Source organism: Gallus gallus, chromosome 2, assembly GCF_016699485.2.
Source record: "Gallus gallus isolate bGalGal1 chromosome 2, bGalGal1.mat.broiler.GRCg7b, whole genome shotgun sequence".
NCBI lineage: Eukaryota > Metazoa > Chordata > Aves > Galliformes > Phasianidae > Gallus > Gallus gallus.
Genome location: NC_052533.1, coordinates 32786977 through 32813475, shown reverse-complemented (window position 1 = coordinate 32813475; position 26499 = coordinate 32786977). Strand labels below are relative to the sequence as shown.

The following is a 26499-nucleotide window of genomic DNA, read 5'->3' as shown; positions in this document are numbered from 1 at the left end:
GTAAAGCAGCATAAACATGGAGCATTTTTCAGTGTATTTAGTGAGAATGGAGTTTCAGGCAAGCAGATTTGTTAATTGACTCACTGTAAATATAAAGAAAGAAATAGGGAAGTATTTCAGAATTCAAAATTTAAGCAGATGTTCATGGTGGAGGACATAAGCCAGTGACGAGCGTGAGGAAAAGTCTGTGCTATCCATATCCATATATCCATTTTGCATACTGCAAAAATTAGCTTAAACTGACTCATGTCAGAAGATATATGGAACTTGGGAACTGCCAATCTGTCCTAGTATGGTCTATATTAGTAGTCAGCAATTAGTATTTGTTTTTTTTTTTCAAAGTTACATGCATATTCATAATAAATTCAAATGCTTAATGTTTTTTAATATCATTCAGATCATTCAAGTTAACTTATAATTCTGAGACATAAAATTTCCAATTAAAAAAATGGATTCTGCTTGTTGAAAGAGCTAGATAGGTTTCCTCTGGGATTATTAATTATATTTGGACCAAAAAGTCAAGAATAACAATTCCCACTTGAATTCCCAGTTTTTTGCTGTGTACTTCAAGGTGGCAGAATGATTTTCCTTTGTGTGATTGCAGAAGCACTGTCACAGTTAGTGTGCGTTCTTAGTCTCATTTTTTCCATTGAAATACATTTTTGTAATTTGAAATTAGAAATTGTAAATTGTCACATTTTGAAAGATGTGAATGGAAAAATGAATTTCTGTATAGATGACTACTGTACTGTGTCTTCTATCTGTGTTGCCTGAGCTTTCTTTATATCTGCCAGACAACAATAAAACAGCTTCATCCTATCTGTAAAGCCAAGTGGAAATGTGAGTCTGTTCTAGTTTTTAAGTTGTGTGTGCAGTATTGCATTTTTCAACTTGTTGAAAGATGAAAACAGACCACAGGGTCTTCAGTTGATAACTTGGAAACATTTGAGAATATTGGAGGTAATATGTTCAAGTAGGAAGATGTATACAAATCCAGGTTCTAACTACACATTTCCTCTCTGCTCCTCTAATAATACACATTGGGACTGAACTGAACCAGAGACACTGAACTAAAGGCAAAGGTGTCATACACAAGTCATAAAATTAACTAATCAGGTATAGAATCTTTTCTGCTTATAATTGCCTCATTTATTCTTCCTAATGTTTGTTCTTTGGGCTAGGATATGTTTCCTTTTTCTATCTGTGTGTGATACCAAATGTTTTATGTAGTATTAACTTATACTTTCAAAACAAAATGTACAAGTTTCTAAGTCTTTTTTTATTTTAGAACTTTTTTACAGTGAATATACAGTCTTCCTTTCTTTTACTTATTTCACAATAGTAGCAGTCAAGAAGTTCATCTTGTTGTGTTCCAGAAGTCCTTTAAGGTTTTATCCGTCGTTTCTTCCAAACATGTACAAAAATGCTTTCTTTGGTGCTAAGACCTTAAAAAGACATTGTATATTAGAAGATAATATATTCACATAAATGCCTTTCGTATCAAAACTAACACAAAAAGTTAACAAATACCTGTAGGTGTAAACAGATAGGGAATGGTGAAATGAGATCAACTCTTTGCTCATCTGTATATCTTAGAGAAAGAAATCAATGTTTAGAAAGCTTTTAAACTGCAATTTCTTAAACCCTAATGCCACATAGAATGGAAATTCTGATTTATACTGAATAATAAATGCATATAAAATTGTACTTCAGGTATTTCTTAAAAATTCTAACAATATATTTTTCAATTTGTTTAGACATTTTGATGACTGATGCTTGAGCTGATAACTTTTTTCTTTAAAAGTGTCAATATCATATTTTGAGAAACATCATTGAGTTTATCTGATGTTATTTACGGTGAGGTTGGAGATACAGTAAGTCTTTCTCTTTTTCTTTTTTTGTCACTCTCCCTCTCTCAATACAGCATTAGAAGAGAGGAGTCCAACTAAAAGATTGGAATATGAGGAAAAAAATGAGATTTTTGTGATCCTTAATGTTGTTCCTACTTAGAAACATAGAACAGTATTTTCTTTAGAGGCATGTTTTAGAGTGAATTGAAGATTCATGAATGGATTACAAACATTTCCACTGATAGATGTTCTGAAGAAGCAGAGCATCCTTTCTTAACTTTTTTTTTATAGTTTAATTTTTATGTTGCTAATTCAAATTAATTGACATTTTTATTATAAGGGCAGATCTTGCCTTCTAGTTTTTTGTTTGTTTTTTTTTTTTACCTAGCTTAGTCGTTACTAATGAATTGCAAATACTTAAACTCTGCAAATGTTTAGCAGCTCTTTCTCAAAAAGGGAAAGCTTACCTAAATTTTCTTCTTTTTTTTTTTTTTCTCTTTTCCTTTAAAGGTAACAGATTCCCCAGCAGATGTAGCTGAAAGAGCAGACAGAATTATTACCATGCTGCCTTCAAGTCCCAATGCAATAGAAGTTTACACGGGAGCAAATGGAATTCTAAAGTAAGAATTTATTGTAGTCTGAAGAATTCTCTCTTGTGCTCAAATCACTGTTACAGTGTTTGTCACATGATAGCTTGTAGTGGAAATGCTGTCACAGCTTGAAGCAGTGATTGAGCACCTGGTGGGAAGGAGCTCAGGTGCCAGCAATGCACTGCACCTGAGTGACTGGAAGGGATAGAGCCAGGATCCACCCCTTTCCAGACCTCATTTAAGGTTTGGCAGGGAAGGCAAGGGTATCCACTGTAGATCCCTACTTACCTGAGGGCCTCATAGATGTTCTGAAGGTAAGTAGCTTCTTTCCCTTATTGCTGTTGCATCTGGGTGGATCTTTATTTGCTATGGCTTGGGACCTTGCTGCTTCACTGTCTTGTTGCTCTTTCCATTGTGTTGCATAACTATTGCTGTGACTCTTAATGTGCTTTCAACATACTTAACTTGATGCTCTCTTTTTTTTTTTTTATTACTGATATTTCTAATTATATGAGAATTCTTAAACTGTGATTGTTTTGATTGGCTTGTGGCTAAAATCAAATTTTATTTTCAGTAGAATAGGAATTTATGTGACTTTACGACAGCTGACTTACTGAACTTCTCAGATGCATGTGTCTTTTACAGATAAGATTATGTACTGCAGACAAGTACAAGTAGAATAATTGTTGTCAGCAATTATTTTTACGTTTTTCCATGACATCAGATCTCATAAATGAAATGCTCTGAAAGAAGCAGTTGTTTCTTATTGTATGAAAAGTGTGTTAACATAAAATAGTTGACAAGACTCTATTAATTTCAACTCTTATTGTCTGTGGTCTTGGCAGACTCCTTACAGTTAGTAAAGAAATTCTGGGATTTTTATGCAAAAATGAACAGTAGGGATCACTGAAAATTCTTGAATCTAGTTTTGTATATCACACAAAACCAAACTGTCTTACTGATTAAACTACAGAATCATCTGCATCTGTTCATATCTAGGAGTGAAGATCAATGTTACAGTCAATTCCTTACTTCATTAGATATAATAGGCTTTTCTGAGTATAAAAGGTGACTTAATCAGCTTCTCATTTGGCTTATTGAAAATACTTTTATGTACAGCACTGTTAAAAGTAACTCTACGTTCTGAATAGCTTGAGGTCTTGAGCCAGGGTTCAGCGGTTGAATCTTGCACAGAAGTAGTGGACTATAGAGTTGCTTCAAGATTCAGTTTGATCTATGTTTTGCTATAAGGTTCTTGAATATCTGAAAAAGGAGACACTCTTCCTGTTCCCCAAACCATGAAATAAGTCTGTTTTAGAGATAATTAGCTCCAGAGTACCAGTTTTGTGTCTGATTTGACCGGGGGGGAAAAGAAATGTAAAAACTTGTCTAAAACCTCAGTTTTGTTTTGCTGTTATTTTCTGAATTCAGGTAGGCTTCAGTCTTCAGATCTGGGAAGAAAACTGCTTCACTTTAGCTTACCTTTCCCTGTTTATTAATCAAGAAAATACCTGAAGAGTTTGTCTAATCTGTAGCAGTGGTTTTATTAGCTTTTTTTTGGAGGGATTCCTACTGAGCCTAAAATCCATTATTTGCAGAGTTCTAATAATGGAAATAGTTTCGGGGCTTGCCAAATTAATAAGAGAATAGTATTAAAACCACTTCTGACCGTGTGTAGATTGCTTCTAGCAAGATGTCTAAGTCCAGTCATTACCTAGGTTTTGCAGAATCGTACTGCTATCCATCATAGTTACACAGAGGAAGAAACATACATAGAGATGAGAAAGATACAGTAGGTCTTCTAAAACTGATGAAATTATAGTTATTGATTGTAGGCTATATTAAGGTGTAGTGAGTAGAAAATGAAATGAAAGTGAGCAATTTTTCTTTCCTGCTTCCAACACAGGAAGTAATAATTGATTTCTTTCCTTTCTGTCTACAGTTTAATTCTGCACAAAGCAGGACTGAGCAGATCTAAGTCTGTAGCTTAGACTGTTCAGGGAAGAAGGGTAATTGGATCAGTCCCACAAATCTGGTCAAACAGCTGTGGGAGAACTGTATCCAGGATGGGAGTGCTTTGAAGACTGCTTGGCAGTACTTACTGCCTGCATTATACCAGTTAATACAGTTAATCTTCTGAGTACCTAATACTGCAGGAAACGGGATACAGAAAGCTGTCATGTAGTTTCATCGGTCTGCATATTCAAGAGAAGAAAGTGTCATTTGGCTCAGTGTTTCATTGTTGCTCTGAGTGGTTTCCTCACTGACAACACCAACCCATTCCCACTATGCCCACCAATGATGTCCCCAGGTGCTACATCTACATAGTTCTTGAATGCTTTCCAGGATGGTGACTCCTCCACCTCCCTGGACAGCCTGTTCCAATGAGGTGCCCCTCTAAGAATGAGTTTTTCTTGGTATCAACCTGAAACTTGAGGTCTGAAGTGTTAGCCATCTCTGCTGATGCAAGGGAAGTTCACTTCTGTGGCTTGAAAGTAAAAGAGAGGAAACTTAGGTTAGATGTTAGGAAAAAATTCTTTACTCAGAGGGTGTTGAGGCACTGGCACAGGCTGCACAGAGAAGTTGTGGATGTCTCATCATTGGAAGTGTTCAAGACCAGGTTGGATGGGGCCTTTGGCAGCCTCATCTGTTGGGTGATAGCCCTGCCTGTGGCATGGGGTTGGAGTTCAATGACCTTGAAGGTCCCTTCTAACCCAAGCCATTCTATGATCCTTTGATTATTACTTGTCCTATCACTTGTTACTGGGGAGAAGAGGCCAACCCCCACCTTGCTACAATCTCCTTTCAGGAAGTTGTAGAGAGGTATAAGGTCTCCCCTGAGCCTCTTCTTCAGGTGCAGAAAGGCTCTTTGTCTAATGTAACACGTAGCTTTAAATTACTCACCTTTTTATGACTTAAAAATTATGCTGTGAGATTTCATAGTGCTTGTGGGTCCAGTGGACATTAAATAATAGTGCAATTGAATGGAAAGAGGGCTAAGGGTATAGAAGGTTGTTGTTTTAGAAAGCATTTTAAAAGTTAATCGCCTTTTTTTTAATCACCTATGCAACTTTTTATGTTCCACCATTTGAGATACAATTTATCTGGATAAAATTACTAGTTGTCAGCATGGAAATCTTTCTGCAGGCTTTCCTTTTAAGTCTGTAATGGGCTTTTGATGTTCAAGTTATGATCTTTATGTAAAATAAACTGTGAAAATAAAAGAATGCAATCAGACCATTCTGATAAGATGCTTAAAATACTGTGTATGGAAAGAAAACTATATTAAGATATATAAAATTTCAAGCAATATCAGCATTTAGTTCCATTGCTTAGAATGTATCTTCAGTGATCTGTATACGATAAACTGTTAAAACTTGTAAGATGGCAAGCTTTCCTAGGGAACTCCTTTTGTGTGGGTTTTTTAATGTAGCATTTAGTAAAAATATATATATATTTACTGTGTTTTGAGTCATTCAAACTCAGTGCAGTGTACACTCAGCAGTATGCATGCTGAGCAGACCTTGCTCAGTAGATTTTAAAACTGTTGAATTACTAGTGTACAAAACGTGTATTTATCATGCTGAGAAAAGTCATTGCCATGGTAATTGCATGATATTTAATGATAATTAATCTTTATTTTAGGAAAGTGAAGAAGGGCTCATTATTAATAGATTCCAGTACTATAGACCCTTCAGTCTCGAAAGAATTAGCTAAAGCAGTTGAAAAAATGGGAGCTGTTTTCATGGATGCACCAGTTTCTGGAGGTAAGTCTTCATTAACAGTTTATCTCTTTGGATGTCTTGTCTTGTTAACAATCTTAGATGCCACTCTGTGCCCTTGTTGGTACAGGTTGCTTTTTTTTGCTATATGTACACTATTCTTTTTTGTTTAATTACATTAAAGAAGATGTGGTCTGTTTTCTGTGTCATGGGATTTACCTCTGTGGAAAGAGTTTAATGCTTTTTGTGAAACAAGGCAAAATTCTGTTTGCCTTCTCTTGCCTGAAGGCCGTGCTGTAGCAGTTAAGGACCTCGGGCTGATAAACCAGATCTTCCAGTGCTGTGTATTTTTTGTTGTTGTTGTTCTTTGATGTGGTTGTACTAAGAATTTCTTTGGAGCAGTTGAGAAAGCTTGGTGTTTAAGTTGCTTTAGGAATGTTTTTACCCTCTAGGAATTTGCTTTTGTGATAGACCTGGATTAACTGAGTTTTCACAAGATATATGGTCCTTTTAATTTAGCTTCTTTCAGAAAGTTATGTTGCAGGTGTTCACATCAGAGTCACAAAGTTGGAAAGGACCTAACAAGATCATCTAGTCCAACCATCCTCCCACTACCATTGCTACCACAAGCTACTGAACCATATCTCGTAGCACCTCATCCAGATGTCTCTTGAACACTGCCAGGGATGGTGGCTCCACTACCTCCCTGGGCAGGCCGTTCCCGTGCCTGACCACTCTAAGAGAAAAAGTTTTTCCCTATGTCTAATCTAAATACCCTGTGGTGCAACTTGGGGCTGCTTCCTCGCGTCCTGTTTGTTGCCTGGAAGAAGAGGTCAAACCCCTCCTCATCACAAGCTCCCTTCAGGAAGTTGTAGAGGGCAGTGAGGTCTCCTCTGAGCCTCCTCTTCTCCGGATGAAACAATCCCAGCTCTGTCAGCTGCTCTTCATAAGACTTGTGCTCCAGACCCCTCACCAGTTTTATTGTCCTTCTCTGGACACGTTCCAGGGCTTCAATGTCTTTCTTATAGGGGCCAAAACTGAACACAGTACTTAAAGTGCGGCCTCACCAGTGCTAGTACAGGAGGATGATTACCTCCCTGCTCCTGCTGGCCACACTATTTCTAATGCAGGCCAGGATGGCATTGGCCATCCTGGCTGCCTGGGCACGCTGTCAGCTCATGTTCAGCCAAGGGTCAACCAACACCCCTAGGTCCCATCATCATCACTTCAGTCTCCATGTGTTTATGTCTGTTAGGGCAAAGCTACTTGGTTATTGTTGGGCAGTTCTTCTATTCTGTATAAATTAAGGCTAAGAGAAAGGAGAAAAGAGGATTTCATTGCCAATAAATGAGAGTAGGAGCTTTCCTCTGGTTCATAATGGTTGAAGCCTGTGTGTGTTGTCTATTCTTGAAGCTGGAGACTGCTAACTACTGATTTCTGATACTGCATCTATTGTAAGAAATAATTTAGAGTTGGAAGTCTCTCATTTTGTGGATGAAGGAGAGCAGAAGCATAAAATTAAGGTTTTGAAAACAGAACAGTAGCTTGTTGTTGTTGAATTATTATCTGAAACTCCTAGAATTAGAAAATGAGGAAAATCCATTTTGTATGAGAAAATCTTGTGTGGTTTTTTTTCCCACAATTCACTCTAAGAAAAACTAATGTAAATAGTTTTCTTTATTTTTACTGTCTTAATTAAGATAGTTATACCTGAAAGAATTAAAATGCAAAAGGTATGAGAGAATTTGGTTTTACATCATTTATCAAAGGTATGATGAATGAGCTAGAAAGTGTACAGCTGGTATTTCAGGTCATCAGGATAAGTGTAGATGAGAATCAAAACCTAACCATTTTTTTTAATCTTCAAGTGAAAACTGAGGTGGAATTAGGCGACATATTAGACATCAAAATATTCATACCAATTCTCATGTGAATCAAAGTAGGAAGATCCAAAGGATATTCAAGATCACAATGGAGAAGAAGGGATTCTTGCTTACAGCTGAAATATTAGGCGTTGTTTTGTAAAGTTAAATAAGTTCCCAGCAGGGGAATAAAAAGCACAGAGAAATGTGTGTTGTGGGTGGCATGTATTTATATCTGATCCTTTTCTAAATATAGCATAGCTTTATTCTTGTTCCTTGGGCAAGTCTGGCATCTTTTATGTGGTTCTCTTCAATCCCTTTCCCCCAGATATGTTGTTTCTCTGAGGGAATTACTTATTTTTTTTGGACACATCTGTAACTTGTTTCTACTGATAATTTTTTGCTTTAAGGCTGATTATGCTATGTCTACAGAGAAAGAAAGGAAAGTTTGATTCTAGAGCAACTCTAGCTGTCCTTTGTGTTTTGTTTTTTTTTCCTTTGGAAATGATGTGACTGGGTTTATATTTCACAATACTGTTGACTAGTCTGAATACACATAACTGTTTTGGTATTTAGTGGTTCATGTAAATACAAATGATTTGCTGTTTGATGTGAATTTCGGGTTAAGTGATATTCTGAAGGAGGGAGAAAGAATTTTGTGCTAAATAGCGCACTGCTTGCATCGTGTTTTAAGAGTGGCCAGTTGCTGCAAAACTGGAGCTTAAATATTTCTTCAGTGTTATGCTGCAGGTTTTTATGTCTTTCAGGACCTAATGCATCTTGTCATTCAGGATATTTCTGTATGTCCTGACTGCATTGTTGGCCATTAGACAAAGCACTAGATGGAGAAGTATGCTCAGCTCTCTAAAAATGGGCAGATGTAGTTCTGTTACTGCAAAATGCAATAGCCTTGGCAGGAGTGTCAATGACGAAACGTGTGAGGGTGAAAGGAACCAGCAAGCCTAGCTGTCATTTTTATACCTGTGTGCTTACTAGTTGTTATTGGCAGGTTATTCCACTTGTGTTTTCAAGTATTCAGGGCATGTATAATGGACATTAGTGTTAATCTGCACTGTAGTGAAACTGTTTCAAAAACCAAATAATACTTTGAAAATTGCTTTATCTATTAACTTCATGGGGAAATACTAGTGATTTTTATTCCTATTCTGACACTGCAGATGAAGTGTTTTAAGACCTGGAGTTAGCACCAAATTACAGTGGTTTGTTTGCATCCTTACTCCTGAAAGATTCTTTCTCTTGATCTCCTTCAGGTAGGCCTGTGCTACCAGTATAGTAATGCTGTGCTATTCATATGATTGGCCTATAGAATGCACTATATATTGATATATATTCACCTGCAGCTTACAGTCAAGACCCATTAAGTGGAAGCTAATATACCGCATTACGGTAGTGTTATTTTGTATTGACTAACTTCGGAAAATACTTCTCATCCCAGTAGGTGCATGCAGATTATGCTGCTAATGCTGTTTAGAGATAGCATTTGCTTTGTCCTGGGATTAGGATCACTTGGTCCCCGTGAGAAAGCTGTGTCACAGTTCAGTGCTGCCCTGCTTTGTGAACTTTGTGAGTGTATGTGAATGAGAAGATGTCTTCATAATCCAAGTTTAATATTTTTTTTTAAACCTAGTGCAACAAACTTATATCTTTTTAAGGTTAGGTTCTGTGACTTTGTACATGTAAAAGCCTTTTACAATGCACAAATTATCATAGTCATATCTAAAACTGACTTCCGTTGCCACTGAAAGGAGTACTGGCTGAGCAAGAGGTCTAAATTTAGCCTTGAAGATCTGGGTCAAGTTAGTCTTCTCACTGGAGGTTTAATTCTCACTGCGCAGTTCAGAGCAAACTGTTCTAGTGTTTTTTGCAGATATCACTGTAACATCAGTCTGTTTGAATTCAGTACACAAAATACAGGTTGTCTAAAATACAGTGGATAAAATGTTTGTGTATTGTGTTTTATTTCCAATGTGATATCTCATTCTCTTTAAGCACTATTAGTGTTCAGATACTGTCTACCAGTTCTTATTTGGTCCAAAATATGTTGTGCTGCATGCTGCTGGAACTTCACAAAGATGTCAGCTTGATTAGCTTCTGTATTTTTGGAGTTACAGGTATATAACTGAAAACTGTTCAGGTATGGCTCTCTAGGAACTTAGGTAGTTCTTTCCCCTAACTGTCTACGTTAGCCAAGGTAGGAATCAATAAAAATGTCAGGCTGCTAATTGTTAATAAGAGCTGTCATAGAGAACTGGAGTTGTGCTAAAACGGCAATAAACACATTTTTGTAGGAACCATGAGCTGGAGTTTTTAATCCAGCTGTCACTTCAAATTATTTCATCTTACAGTAGTGCTTCAATAAGCCCCAGCTAACTGTTAAGTGATGGAAGGAATATTGCTAAAAACACTGACAAATTGAGACTTCTGCTGTCTGATAATGAAGTAAAATGTGAGACCTGGAAGTATGAGTTGCAGGCTTACTTATGTTCAGATTGATCTATCCTTAACATGGAGCAAAGTAAAACAATGTTTAGAAATGCAGTGGAGATCTTTTGGTGTTTTTTTTTTTTATTTTAAGATTTCATTCTTTTAAGGAAAAATAAGGACACAATTTCAAAACTGGAGAAGTGAATGTGTTTCAATGGCGTAAATTATGGCATGATGGAAGAGGTTAATAGGCCAAGTAGAATATTGTTAGAGCAAGAGAAACATTCAACACTGAAGGATCATTGCAGTGTCATCTCTGACAGAAGCAGAGACTTAGAGGGGTTAGGAGTATGTCTATGTACATTCATGCTTGCAAAGATTATTTGAAAGATATTTTTCATTGTCTTAAAATGGTAATGAGTGGTTCAAACCCTGCAGCTCTTAGCTTATAAAATATTTTATAATGAAGTATCAACGATAGATCTGTCACAATAAAGCTGGTTTTATAGATTGGTCTTCTGTTGGAGAACCTCACTAGAACTACTCTTTAAACTGGCTTTTCCAGGTTGGATCCCCTTTATTTCTTGAGCTTTATGCATTATTTTTTTTTTAAGAGAAATTCAATATTATGAATTCATGGGAGTTGGTTAGGTGATTGAATAGGAACAGTTTTAAAGTAAAGGGGGTGACGTTTATAATGGATGTCAGATTTTTCACTGAGAGGTTGGTGAGATGCTAAAACAGACTGCTCAGAGAAGCTGTGGATGCACCCTTGGAGGTGTTCAAGGCCAGCTTGGATGGGGCTCTGGGCAGCCTGATGTGGTAGGGGGCAACCCCACCCATGGCAGTAGGCTGGAACTAGATGGGCTCTTGAGGTCCCTTCCAACCTAAACCATGCTGTGACTGTATGATTCTAACGTCTCTAACTTGAGAGATTATGTACTTTACTAGATGGAAGACGTGAAAGAAGGGATTCTCTGAATTCAGTGGTGGAGAGTTTTTTATTAGTATTTGCCTTTTTGGCCTATTAATGCGGTGATTGGAATATGAGTTACAATCCTTGATACACTGTCAAGAAGCCTGCATCGTTATTTCTGGATTTATGCTTAGTTTTAAATCCCTTATATGCATATTCATGATTGTCCCAATGTTCTCTTTGCTCCCAAGTATAGAACTTCTACCTCACTTCTTGCACTGCTTCTTACTCTGTCTGTTTACATTCTTGCCAAATGTTTCTGATCTTAATCATTTTTTGCAAACCTTTGTGATTTTTTTTTTTTTTGGGGGGGGGACAGTAGTAGAAATTCAGAGTGCAACCTTTTAATATTAAGATGTTATGGAAAAATGTTACTGAGTTTCTGAAATGTACATGAGGCTAAATTCTAGCAGGAAGTAACTGATAACAGAAGGGGAAGTATCAGGCTAACTGCTATTGAAGGGGGCTGAAACGACAACAAAGAAATGCTTTTGAAATCTGTGATGTTTAGAAAGCTTCTGATTCCCAATACCTATACAATATTTGAAACTACTTAATGTTTACATTTGTCAAAATAAAACTACTTTAATAGAAGTCTGTTTCCTTGGGGAGAAGAGAGAAAGGGGTGAAGATATTAAATTAAAGACCTCAAAATAAGGAAATAAGGGAAGGATAAACCATGTGCAGAAATCACTGTTGGCAGCAGCTTCCGTTGCAGAAGGATTAGTTCTTATGTTTACAGATGTGCTAACTTTGAGTGTATTTTTCTTCTATGGGTGTTACACTTTTCTGCATTCTCCATAAAATGGAAATAAAGATAGTATATAACCAACCAAGAATAAACAGATTTATTGGGAGTGTCATCTGAAGATGTTCACTGGGATGGAGAGAATCATCGTTCCTACAATGACTTAAGGGGTGGAATGACTGATTTTTATTGAAGTATAGTGTATATTTTGGCTTTAAAAGTGTGTGTAGTCTGGCCAACTAGTGACCCATTTGTAGGGAAACGTATCTGTCTCCATTTATTTGAAGGTGTAAAGATGAGTTATTCAGGCAGGCCCAATGGGATACAACCAGGAATAGTGGCTTGGAAACTATTAAGGAAAGAAAAATGCATGCTGTGTCTACCAGGAAAAACTTCCAAACAACACTCTTCACACTCTGTGGAATAACTTTCCAAATGGGAAGGTTAAAGCCAAACATCTCAACATGCTTGAAACTGTACTGGGCAAAGTGCTAGGAACTGTTCTGTAGGGAAAAATTGTTAACTGGCGCAGGGGTGGCTACATGATCTAATAGGTCTTTTCCATCTCTAAGGTCTACAATTCAGTTATGTACTCACACATTGTGTTCAAAAACAGTTACAAGAAAATTGTCCAGATGGAAGCTGAAAATCCCTGTGGCACTCTTTTTTCAAAAGAGCAAGGGATAACTGTGGAATTATGGCCAACATTCCTTTTCTCAATAAAACTGTTTCTAATATCCATGGCTGCATGTAAACTGTTACTGAATTCATAATAGCTGCTCTGTTTACTTGTGGTTCATCCCATCAAGCATTTAGAGAGAGATACAGAGTAAGAAAGATCTTCAATTTCAGACAGTCGTAAGTCCTAGGAAATGAAGATTAATTTCATTTTTCTTTTTTTTAGATTTGATTGCTTCTTCTAGAGAACTTTTAAAGTTTAAGGAGATGCAGGTGGTATTTGGAAACATTTCTGGAATGCACTGATGACTCAGAACAAATCTGGTAGAAAGCTTCAGTTTTTAAATGTCTATGAGCATCACCTATTTTTGCTCATTGTATTGTGTGTTGTTCAAAGTATTTTTCATCTAGTTAAGGAACTTAGCATGACTCTTGTGCTTGGGATGGTGGGGATGATCAGCATCAGCTCTTAGTAACAGCCTGTCTCCCTCTGAGTCCTACTTCTGTACTGCATTAAATGTGGATGGCACACATCAGGAATGAGCCCAACACCACAGCACACTAGAGCTAGATGGATGAATTGGAGCAGGTAGCACAGAGCAGAACTGGAAGTACACTATGCCTTCACTGCAGCCTTCACTTTGAGGACAGTCCTCACCAAGCAAGCACTGGGGGTGCCTTGGAGAAAATGCAGTTTATTCTGATCTTAATTAAAAGTTGTACTTACAACAATTCAGTGTTGCCTTCAGTGTACTTTTTCAGTTTGCGGGTTCAACTTCCTCTTGTTTAAGCAAACAAAATAATCCCACACTAATCCAAAGAAATCTGACTTGGTTAAGTGGATTTGGCCCCTGAAGAGTTAAAATTGCAAGCTTTAATTTGTCTTATTCTGCAAAACACATCAGTAAGTCTTGTACTGAATATGTAAGAAGGAATATTAATATCCTAAGTATGTGAACCAGTGTCTTGGGACACTTTCATGCAGACTGCTCTTCTGAAGGAGACTCCTTTGTTAGCCCCATTGAACACTTGCTATTTTAAAGGAGAGGAATAAAACAGGTAGGAGAAACTTTGCTTTTGGGTCAGCTGCCCTTCGTCAGTGGTGCAGAGGCCTTTGAGGTTGGTCTTTGAAAGTACAGCATTCATTGACCCTTTGAATAGCTGAATCCAAGATCAGGAGGAAGAAAGGAAGGTTGATCTTCAGTTGCCCCTTATCTGAATGATGTTAGTATTATGAGTTACTTCTGTTTTTAAAATCGTGATGAGTGGAGTGAGGTGGGGGTTTAGGTGGGAAAACCATTGTAAGTTGCTAGCTTGTAGGAAGCTGTCTTGTAGTGGAGGGCATCTTTGTTCTGACAAATTTCTTAAGTTGTGCCAATAAAAAGAGGGGAAAAAATGGTCTATCAGAGGCGTACAGAGGGATCCTCTGTACTTTAAACAAATACCTGAATATTACTCAATTTTCATGTTATTTTAGTATTGCCAGCTTTGAGACAATTCAGCAGCTTAAACTTTTGTTCTTGATTAATCCTCAGAGAGCACATAGTACAAACAAGACTTCCTAATACTTTCTGCTTCAGCCACATTTAACAAGTCTGTGATTTGTATGATGAAACAAAAGCATAAGAAAAACAATATGGTCTCTTACTGTTGATGTGCAATTTCAATTCAGCTGTGAGCACACAAACTATGTAAATGTTCACCTTTCAGTGTATTCAACTGTACTTAGTCCTGTTAGTTCACTCCTCTCTCCTCAAATGCAGAGAACAAATGAGTTTCTGAACTGGAAAGATAGAGCTTCTAATTACAGTTCTCATAATGCAAAGCACAACGTACAACCCAAAGTGGAAACAAAATGACTTGCTGCACTGTTTAACCTTCAACTTTAACTCTTAAAATGTAGTTACCTCTTTCATTTCTGTAGTTAATTTAGCTGGAAGAACAACTGTGGAAGAATATTGAATTTGTCTCCAGTAAAATTGGAAGTGTAAAATATTGTGTATTACTTTATTAAGACCTTTAGGTATTTTAAATCACATAATGATTTGATGCTATCATTATATGGTATTTAACTCTTCATAAACTTCTGGGGCTTTTTTAATGTGTAATTTAGATCATTGGCAATAATACTAATCTGACATGATTACTCATTTATGTTATTTGATTTGAGTTGCTGCAAACTATTAGATCCTAGTTACTTTGCAGATATGGAGCTTAACCATGTGCAGTCAGAAACAATGTGTTTTTTGCTGTCCTTTTGTTTTTAATCTGTGTATTTCCTCTGCTTTCTGAGAATATATGGTAGGAATGCATGGCTTGTGGCTGTTCCATGTACTTGCCACAGTGAGTACAGAGAAGATCATTTGGACTTGGGCTGAGGAGCGTGCTTCTTGTGTTTTGTTTGTTAGATCTCTTGGTTTTGCTTAAATTATGACTTTTCAGTAATCAACATAAATTCGGGTTTTAACTATGGATAGTATGTGCAGGTATATGACTATATGTAGTTAGGTCTTCAAACTTGGTTGTCTCATGTTTGTCTGATATGAATATATTTCCCCAAATTGCTACAGTCAATAGTGGTCTGAAAACTGTATGAGAGATCAGCTATGTAATCTTTTCCCTGAATAATGTGTTGAATATAGTGAAAGAATATGTTTTTCTTTCTCTTTGAGAATTTAATGGGCAGGTGAGGGGTGGGAACACGCATTATCAGTGCATGAGGCCCTGTTGTAATAGAACTCTGTTTTAGAGCTTTCCTATCTCTAGAGATACTCACCTTAGAGTTTACATTCGTGAGAAGCTAGATAGGGGTGATGCCAGGGCACTATGAAGATTTTGTAGTGGAAGACCAAATGAGAAGCTGATGTGGATCTGGCAAACAGGAGAACTTCCTGAGCTGGAGCATCCTCTCATCAGCCTTGGCCTGAATCCTGGCTGCTTCTGAGTGCTTCCACCTGCTCCAAGATGGAAGTCCCACAGAGAACACTAATAGCATCACTCACTGCCTCCACGTGTCATAAGATGTAAGGCTTGACTGCTGTGGAACAATGCAATAAATGTATCCCAGGGCCAACACAAATGTACCTGCGCACACAGATGTTCCAGTGCTGAACAGAACTGGGCTACAAGAAGGCATTTCTATTAGTGGTGAAGTAACTTACACTTAATAAAGAAGATGGCAAGTAATCTGTTACTGTTCTGTCGCTGACACTTTTTTGCCCTGTATGAGTATGCTTAGCAATTCATACTAGTGAAGGTGATTATGTACACTTACTTAGCATGTTGTTTTCCTTAGCAGATAATTACATCAAATTTGAATGAAGCATGTTTTGGTAACAGAGTTAAAGGACTCTTAGAAGATTGAAACAGTAGGGCAGCAAAGCTTGTTAAGGAGGTTTTATTTTACAAGCCCTCAAGAATTCAGAATATGGCTTGCATACTACTTGAAGTCCAAATGTCCCTTATAGGCTCTGTTTCAGAGCCAGTATCAAATCTATGCTATACTTGTCTAAAAATCCAAACATGCACTCTTGGCTCTTACTGTTTACTGAATCAGAACCCTACTGTATCCACTTGCACTGTGTCTAATTTATCATTACTTGACCACAAAAACTAAAGTTATTTATATGTTGGCACCTAACAGCTCCACTATAGTTAAGGGTCTGTTGGCATATCCATTATAAACCTTCCCTTTGAGAGGTTTATAACTTGGTGGTTTTACTTTTGCTTCAGGCTTAAATGCCCCATTTTCATTCAAGCACAAATTCTTGTACAGAATTTCATTTAAATCAGTTTGGTTGTTCTTTATTTTTGAGTGTAAAAGTTGGGGAATGGAAGGGATCATAGCATGCAATTTTGGTTTCAGAAACATTTTGGTCAGACTATATAATGAAAGAAAAATGGTGCTTTTATTACTTTTTTTTTTTTGTAGGCACTTAACCCTTCTGTGGATGTGCCAAAGTTATTAAAACCATGCTTTTTTTCAAGTTGCTCCCAGTACTCACATGCCAGACATCCTTTCCCACCCACCCATCTTGTCTGCCTCTCCCAACAGCATGTTTTGAGGAAGCATCTCCAGGCTTCTGGCATCAAACAGTTTGGGGGAAGTAGATGCAATAACATACAGTGGATGTTCTGTTGAGAAGCCTGAAGCCAGCCAGTACAGCAGAGCAAACAGATGGAGTTTAATTGGAAAAAGACAGGCCAAATGCAGTTGTCAGTCAAATATAGCCCTATGTGGCTAAGAGTGGCATTTGCTATGGCTTTGCTGTTGCTTGTGGGATGCGTGTGAATTACTGCTTGAGTGCAGTTATCCTCTCAGTCTAAAAGTGGTGTGCATTACCATTTTCACATGCTCCTGGATGCTGAACCACAGAGGCATTTTGGCTCCTTCTAGTAATAAATTTTTACCAAAGTACTGTAGTATTATGCTAATTAAATTCTTGCCACACCAATAACATATCTATAATGACTCAGTAGCACTCATAGTAACACAGTGCCGGTGTTCTTTTACATGGTGGTTTAAGAATACAAAGGAGGAGGACTGTGTACAGAGACAGAAGCTTTTATTAGACCAAATAATACAGTTGAAAATAGAAAACAAGTCTTTGAGTCAGTTCTTTCATCGCATTATGCAAGCAGCAGTAAAGTACAATAGCTTTTTTTTTCTTTGCTATTGAATTACACAGACGAAAAAGCTACTGAGTGGAAAACAAAGTGGGAAGAGGATATGTGGTTTGGCAACTTCTTGTGTCCTCATCATTTTGAGGTCATCTATTTCAGGTAGTGCGTTTGGATTTGTAGAGTGATTCTTACTGATTGGGCAAACGCATAATAAAACTGATTTGTGTTTTGTCGTCTGTCTCGTTGACAAGAAAGAAAACAAAAGCAAGAGTAAAATTAGTTGTGGAGGTGAGTATCAGCTGCTTTGTGAACCATGGGCCACTGGAGCCCACTGAAGCGTTTGAGAGTCTGCCAAGTCCTGTTTTTTTTGTTTGTTTCTTATTGTTTTTCCTAGCTCCAGATGTTGACAAATTCATAAGTGTTCCAAATATTGAATATTTTGGAGACAACTCATGTCAAATGTTATTAGTTTATTTTTAAGTCATTGGCATTAACGTTTAAAGGCACTGAAGGCTAAAACTGTGGTATATGTTAAAACCCACTATTTTCAGTCTCGTACTCTGGAAACAGAGGTTTCCACAAGCAGCAAATGTCATGTGTACGATCAGTTCACTATCAAAACTAACGTTGTCACTGATATTCCTTTACTGCTTAGAATCAAGAAATTTAAACTATGTGCAGTCATGGGATGCTATCGTTACAAGTAGCTATAGCTCAGCCCGTGACCGAGTGCAGCTGTAAAGCTCCAGTGCAGCAGAAAACTCTTTAAGCATCTGGACCTGAGGGTTGTTTTTTGGAGTAGTTCAGCAATAAGGGGATGAGGTACATCTAAGACTATTAATTATTTGGAAATATCTTTCATTCTGAACTATACAAGGAGGATTTGTTGTTTGGTGTCACCTACATGCAAGGACTTATTGTTTTCTGTTTTTTATATCTAGCTTTGTTGATATATAATTTAAACCTTGTCAAGGAATAATTTGACACAATGACTTCTACCCCTTTTTGTCTTTCTTGGAAATGGGATAATATAGTGTTACAGTTTTATGGTTCTTTTCAAAGCAGTGTCTCCTGCAAATGTGATCTTGAACCAGATCCATGTATGCTCGGCTAGTTCTGTTTTGTTACTACTGTATCCATGTCTCTTCAGCACAGCAATATTGGATTCATTTTAAAATGTTAGCCCTCACCTCCTAATTCTATAAATGAAGCAGAAATAATGTCCCTTCTTCCCCTGATCCATTGTGTTATGTATTCTGCTGTTTTTAATGAGGTCACAGCTGGGAATGAGCATTCTTGAGTCTCTGTTACTTGATTCTATAATGACTTGAGTATCTTCTGTATTGGCTTGTGAAATAAAGCACGTTTTCTAAATTCCAAATGTTGCCCTGGATTTCCAGTGATAGAATATACAGCACTTCTTGGGAGAAAGAGAGCTGGAGAAGGTTTATTAGCTGAGAGGTACTTGTCTGTAAGTACCTGGCACAGACTGCAGTTGCAGAAGAAGCAACTAGGAGTGTTTCTTTTATTGGTGTGTGGCTTTAGCATGGAGATTTTACTGTTCTTAATGCTCATGTAGGTTGCTGAAACTATACAACTTTGTCTGCAACTTTGCCAAGTCTATAGGAAACTACCTATTGGTGGTCACTTGCATGTGTCGCTTCAACTGAATCTTGCACGTTTTTGGGGTTTTTTTTGGCTTTCCCAAGTTGATGTGTTTTCTGACAGCAGTATAATGTGGATATAGTAAAACTGGGGAGGCAATCTGTTCAGCACTTGATTACTTTGCCTCCCTAATCACGTAGTCCCTGTGGAAACCAACAAATGTAACTGTCAATATGAGTAAGTAGTACAGTGAGGTAGAACTCTGTAGTTTTCAGTGTATTTAACCTGCATGAAAATCAAGGGTAGAGAGGGAGCAATTTAGTTCAGGCATTAAGTGTTGCACTCTCTTGACTTTTTTCTTACACAAATAAAAGCAAGCAAACTAAAATAAGGACAGAAGGATGTGTCTGATTTTTTTGTGCTAGTTGTCATATGTTTGTAAAACCCTCTGTAATATTTCTTCCAGTATTTAGGAATTACTAATATTGGCTCACATCTAACCTGTGTGTTGTATGTCTAGAATAGAATCTATTCTATCAAGAAGTGCACAAAAAAGCCATTACAGGCTGGTATCCCTGTTTATTCAAACAGGAGGTTATTTCTTAAAAATACATCCTGTGACTTCTATGTCCTATAAGCCAGAAGTCATAATAAGACAATAAATCTGGTGTATTTGGTGATAATGGAAGTACTATCATGAGATATAAGTAACTGCTGCCTCTTCTAAGAGTAATTTCTATTATTGTGATAATGCAGCATAATCATAACTTCATATACAGTGTTTCAGCTATTAACTAATAATATTTGAATGTTTCACCTTACTATGCAAGCGATGAATGCTCCTTATTACATTGACTCCAGGTGCAGTTGGTCAGCCAGCAGTGTCTTAATGTGAGCTTCTCCATTAGCAGAAATGCTGCAAGATTAATTTTCTGGATTTTCTGTTGTTTTCCCCAGTATTGTGGTATCTTTTAGAATTCTTACTATTGTTGAAAAGCAAATAAGGATTTAATTGCAGTTCTGTGCTCAGTGTTAAGCCAGATACTTGGCAGACTACTGTCTTCAGGGTTTCTTTTCTCTGCCCTGCAATGACCTCAACTTGACCTAAAATTAATACTTTGTGTAGGAATTGCAATGGCTCAGGCTCGGAAGGGTTCTTGTCTGTCACTTTGTGGTTGCTTTGTGTGCATGCATGTGTTTAAATTGTCTGCGCTATTATATCTTTCCTAACAAAGATGGAAAAACTAATTACACATTTTAATGCAATTTGCATGAAACTGCTTCTAAATACTTAGCATAGCTGGGCAGACATTTAGATAACATCTTTTTCTTTTTAAATAATACATGCTGGAAATACAGTAGCTTTAAGATATCTGTCAGTCTGTCTGTTTTAAATCCATTTAAAATACTAATCATAATTCATGTTCCCTCATTCTTTCCACATTTAGGAGTGTTACCTGGGTTTGGAATAGCCAGCTGTCTCAAACACTATCCGCATTTTTAAAGGAATAAGAAGTCTTGGCAGACACTGGAACAATTAATTGCCTTTTTCAGCCAAGTCAGGTTAGGAAAGTATTTCTGGGGGAGGGGGCTGGGTGGGAGGAGAATACAACCTTCTGGCTTCAAGTTTGACTTCCATTAACCCTTTAGGAATGGTAGACTTTCTGCTAAGTATAACAATTGTGAAATTGATTTCTTAATTAAAAGACTCTAAGCGTTTATATGTAAGACCAGTATGTTTTATCTGGGATAGATGTCTGAGATGAGATGGCAAGTGCTGAATCTAATTCATGATGGATTTAAAAATCTCTGAAGTGAAATAAGCACTAGAATCTGTATTAAGGAATCCTAACCTATAATCCTCCTGTATTATATATGCTTTTAGAACAGAAGGAACATGTTGTCTGAGACACAAGATTGTGTTATCTTCCTTTTGTGTTAGTACAAAGTATTTCCATGTTGAATTTGCTCACCACATTCAACACCTTGGTTAACCACCAGGGCCTGGTGAAAATTTAGTTTCTGCCTCTATATTTTTGCTTATTTCCATTCTAAAACCAGAACAAGTACTAAATATAGCGTTCCAAATTTAGTGTTCTAATTATATATGTCTTTGCATTCCTGAAATGCTTTGTTAGAAGTGTCAGAAATGTTACGCAGTCTGCTTTTTCACAATTCTGTGTATCTTTTGGTGCCAGGGAATCAGTTTATGGCAAAGAATTTCCAAAGGAGCTGGTTTTAACACCTGGATGCTCTTGTACCGAAGGCTGTTTGTTTGTTTGTTTCAATTGTCTTTTATGGAATAAACTACTAGTAGTTTAGATTGGAAACTGTAAAGTTAAACTTTTTGGAATCGTTACTGCCCCAAGTGGAAATATAAACCATATTGAACAAAATTTATTTAGTCTATTAAAAAGTCAGCCTAAAACTACTTTTAATTAGTTTACACTATTACATCACTTCTAGCGGGGAGTAGAACTTGTGCAGAGTAAAAGGAGCTCTATCAGGTGAGCTGACTGTGGCCCATATGGGGCTTTAAGATAATGATGAGTTTAAATTTCCTCTTAGAGCTAAGTGAGAATAAAACTGGAGGCAATAAATACTCTTGGCCAAGGCCATTAAATGAAAAAGCTGGGAATTCTCCAGCTCTTGACTTAAATTGTTTGTTTATCAGCTGGCGCCTAGTCTGGAGTCAAGAGCTGGAGATTTCTATCTGTGACAGAACTTTGAAACTCTTGCAGGACACTTTCATTTTAACTTAAGGTAACTTGAGTTTATAGCTTTGGCTTTAAAGATTACTAATGATTTACTCATTTCCTTACCATTTAACCAGAGAGGACTTTTTCCCAGGAAGGAATCTGTGTTTATTTAGGGCCTTTGTCTGCGGAGGGATTAAAAGGCAGCCCACCAGCATTGTGAACTTGATGGTAATAAAAGGTCACCAACACACACCATAAAAACGTTCTTACTATGGAATTAATTATACAGTGTAATTTTACAAAGCATTTCAGTAACCCTCCTTTTAGACTTCTGCTGCATCTGATTTTTTCCTCAAATGGGGAAGAATTCAATTTTAAGGCTTGTGTGAATTAGACTGTGTGTATGTGTACAGTGTAATATACTCATTGGCAAGTTCAACTCATTATTTAAAACAACTGTAAAATCCTAGCTGGTTAGATCTGGACATTAAAAAGCTCTGAAACTTAAATAAAACGCTGCAACAGAAGCAACACAATAAAGAAAAAAGACTAATTAGCTAAGAAATGCAAATGATTAACTTAAATGTTGTTGCCATGTTTGGTATTTTTATAGAATATTGCATATTTTCCAAACCATTAAGCACTGTTCACACAGAATCCTGGTATGTTCTGTAAGCCACCAGGTGGCATTGTAGCCTAGCCTGCTCAACATAGGCACTTGATAATTTATGAAAACTTGTACAGAATACAATTCTCCCCTTCGCTCCATTAATTTATTTTCTCTAGGTTTTAGGGCTTTCTTTATAATATATGATAATTAATATTCCTTTAAACATTAGTGATTTAGTGTTTTGTTTACAAACATTAAAAAGTGTTAACACTGCCATACCAGAGTATTTACCCTTTGGTAAGGAGATAACAACAGAACTGTGTTCCTATTTAAGTTAGTGAATGAACTTAGATATGTCTGTTGGGACACTCACAATAATTTCTTAAAAGCTTTTGAGTGCAGAGGCATAAGACTATATGTACAGGAATCCATATGGTTTCTTGTATCAAGTGTGAAGGTATCTTGATATCTCAAAAATAAAATTGAAAAAGCAAATGTACGAAGTTGTTTTTGAATCTTTTGCCTTACAAGTGTTTTCTAGTTACTGTTTAATCATACCCTCCGTACTGTTTTAGAAACAGATAAAAGAAAGCACGTGGCCATTACAAATAACTGGGAAATCATCTTTCATCACTTAACTAAATTATTATGTGGCTAATAACGTGTCATGTGGCCCGTTTGACAAATTTCATATGATAGCATAGTCAAAAATGTAATAAATCCCTAGTCTGTGTAAGACGGATTTTTTTTCCTGATCTTGTCTTTTTTGAATGTGTACTTTAATGCTTTCAGCCTAAATGCTACTGCAGTAATTTACCTGCAGTTTTACTAAGTGCCACTCCTCTTGTGCTACTGCCCTTTTTCTTACTGCACTTAATGGACATAGCCCATTTTAAGAAATGTATGTTTTCAAATTAAGTGTCTCTGACCTCCCACCTTGTTCAAGTCCAAACATACGTGTTTTGCCTTAGTCTGAATGTCTGAGAATGCAGCATAATGAAAATACTAAAAATCCAGATACTGAGAGAATAAGAAAAAAAAAAGATGATCATTCAGGTAATGCTTTAAGCAAATAAGTCTTTAAAAGTAACACTGATCTGTTTACCAAGAGAAGTAGTAGTAGAATAGGTAATTGAGGCTTTTGACCCTGGATATTAAACTTTTAAACTTGATACAACAGTCTGCCTTTAAGCTTTGTTGTATACTGATATTGCTACTTACTTAACATCAAAAAGCTGTGGTACTTTGCCTTTATAGATTGTGCCTGTGTTCTGGAATTGCCTCCTGCTGTCCTTGAACTGTTTCTTGGTTTAACGTGTTAGATTTTCTCATCAAAGCTTTTAAGCACAACGTTTAGTTAACACTTGCTCTATCAAATCTGATACAGTAGACTGTTTTGGAATAAAACTGTTCTTTTCATTAACAAACACGATAGCTTGACAGGCCTCTTTCCCAGCACATCATGCTTTCCTTGTGTAATGATATGCACATGCAGATTTTACATTGCATGTAATCTTTATATTTGCCCAGTTTGCAGTCATTGCTCTAGGACTAGAGTAAATGACTGTTTTTTGCCAAGATTCCAAAAGTAAACTGGCCTCATTAAAAATAATGGTTGCTGGGGAAAGAATCTCTGTAACTTGGAGTGTTTTTCTTATAGACCTGTTTAATCATAACACAGTTTTGATTCTGCGTCTGCCAGCTCAGTCTGGTGTGACACCACTGCTACTGGGAGCAATAATGGGAATCACAGAGCAGAGGTGAAAAACAGGAATGTCTGGATTAAAGGAAGAAACAGTATGAGTATCTTTTAAGATCCAGTGCACCCATTGAGTTAGCCTGATAAAAAAAAATTGGGGATTGGGTGAGAAAGGGAAAAGAACGAACTAATAAAATGCATTTTAATGTCTTCAGAAAAGAGATTTCTCTTTGACTTTTCATTTGACATAAGTAATGTGTGTATACATATTGAGTCAAAAACGTCCTAATGTTGTGTATTGCTTTGCCCATTTTTAAAGTAGTTTGATAAACATATTTTAAATTAGAAAATCCAATAAAAGTGTATAATGGGAATGTTTAATTACTATAATCAGTTACACCTACCACCATTTTAGAGTGGCTGGATTTTATAGTATTTGTATACTTACTGCTTTAAACTTTACAAGAGTTATTTCCCGCATAGACACTTCTGATTTTTTTTTCTTTTTGTTTGTAAAAGTTTTTAGCTTTTGGGTCAGTAAAAATGGTAGTGCTTAAGCATGCAGCATGTGGTCCTTAGAAAATATGAAAGGTGTTTGACTACTTCATCGTCAAAAGTGGGGTTTTATATGATACTGTGTGTGTGTGTGTATATATATATATACACATATGTATGTATATGTATGTAATATATATATATATAAAGGTTGTGTCTGTGCATGTGATTTTTTTGCAGTTGATGTTCCGAGTAATATTTTTTCTAACCCTACATGAAATTTCAGGAAGTGCAGAAATGCCTTTTCTTAGGGGAATAAAAAAAATTCTGCACACTGCCAGGGACTCTTAGATCCATAGCAGATGCACTGGGATCCCACTACTAAAATAAACCAAAATCCAATTATTTTTTTTAGCCCAACATTGGTTAGTGGCAAAATACAGATATCACATTAATGGTACCACGTGAAATTTGTAACCTGTGGTTAATACTTCAGCTGATAGATGCTTGGAAATAAATGTAGAGAACAAAATTACTGCTACTTGTGTAGAAAACACCCTCCAGTTTTTATAGTAGATGCCCAAGACCATTGGCTTCACCTTTTCTAGAATTAGAGAATCATTTTGCAAACCAGGTGTAAAATAGATCAGTAAACTGATTATAAGGTGAGAGCTAAGAAGCTTTGACTAGTTTCAGAAGTGAAATCTGCAGAACTTTGCTTTCAAAGCGGGATTCACAGCTGACGTTGGTTGGATAATGGAGTACTACTGAGAATAGTTACAAACAATATCCCAAAGAAGTCCTGTTGCAACCTTTCTACTGCACTTAAATTCTCCTGCATCTTTGTTCAGGGCTGTGCCTGGCTGGGCACACTGTGGTGAGACTGCAAAACTTATCCCTCCCAGGACAATGAATAACTATAATAAGAAAACCTCAGCTCTGTGGTTCTTGGAAATGTATTGTTTTTCTTTGCCTATTACAAGTGGTTAGATGACTGCTGTCACAAATAAATGGAAGGTGTTCACAGGGAAAGGAATGGATTGCATCATAGAACAGGATGTTATCAACCTGTTCAGCATCCAAGTACTAATTTCGTTTTACAGTGCAAAAGCAGTAATATGCTCCTAGGCAATAGGCAAAGGGTTTCCTCTCAGAAGGAACAGTATGCATTCTGGAAGAACAAGCATTTCTGTCTTTTATGGGTTTGTAAACAATGTTGCTGATACAAGCACTTTTGTACTTTTTTGTTTTCTTAAAAATAAAACACCAATTAGGGTGACAACTGGTTAAAAAAATGGTTCAGGCTTTATTTTAAGTACACATTTTGTGTTCCCATTTGACTCTTTTTAATGACATTAGAAATAATATTTAAAGCTGGTAGTAGTGCTCATAAACTGTTTAAAGTTCTCACCTATGAACTCTATTTTTTTTAGGTGCTGGTATATGTAGGGCAAGTTAAATAGTATGCGTGTGTGCATTTATATCCCTGTTCTTTTCTCTTATCTTACGTTGCCCTACCTTACACATCAGAAATGAGCCAATAAAATGAATAACGAAAAGTGTGAAATCTCCTTACAACAACAGCAGCCTAAAATAACCATTTTATAATGCCAATGAGGTAGTTGACTGTGTGCATTACTGGGTAATAAGATATTCTCTGATGTGTTTACTGCATTCAGCCTTCCACACAAATATGTATCGAAGCCATAAAATGACAGTAATTGTAGTAGTGTACACCTTACTTTTTTGCTGAATTATTTCTGCTACATTAATGATTATCCAGTGAATTATTTTTTTGTTGCAACTATAAACGTTTACAGAAAGGAGAATGGATAGATTTTCAGTTTGACAGTAACTTAATTGTGTTGTGATCTCAATTGTTGTGTCCATGTACAAT

General features: G+C 36.7%; 1 protein-coding gene across 4 annotated transcripts in view; it reads left to right on the top strand.

The window, feature by feature from the left end:
• Positions 1 to 26499, top strand: part of HIBADH (3-hydroxyisobutyrate dehydrogenase) — an 82225-nt gene that overhangs the window by 9557 nt on the left and 46169 nt on the right. For all 4 annotated transcript variants that reach the window (XR_006935423.1, XR_001465007.3, XM_046923099.1 and 1 more), the window contains exons 3-4: positions 2361 to 2470; positions 6086 to 6207. Coding sequence is in view for 2 of the 4 variants with exons in the window: in XM_046923099.1 (XP_046779055.1) it covers positions 2361 to 2470; positions 6086 to 6207 (232 nt within the window). In the remaining 2 variants the exon portion in view is untranslated. The remainder of the gene's footprint in view (positions 1 to 2360; positions 2471 to 6085; positions 6208 to 26499) is intronic.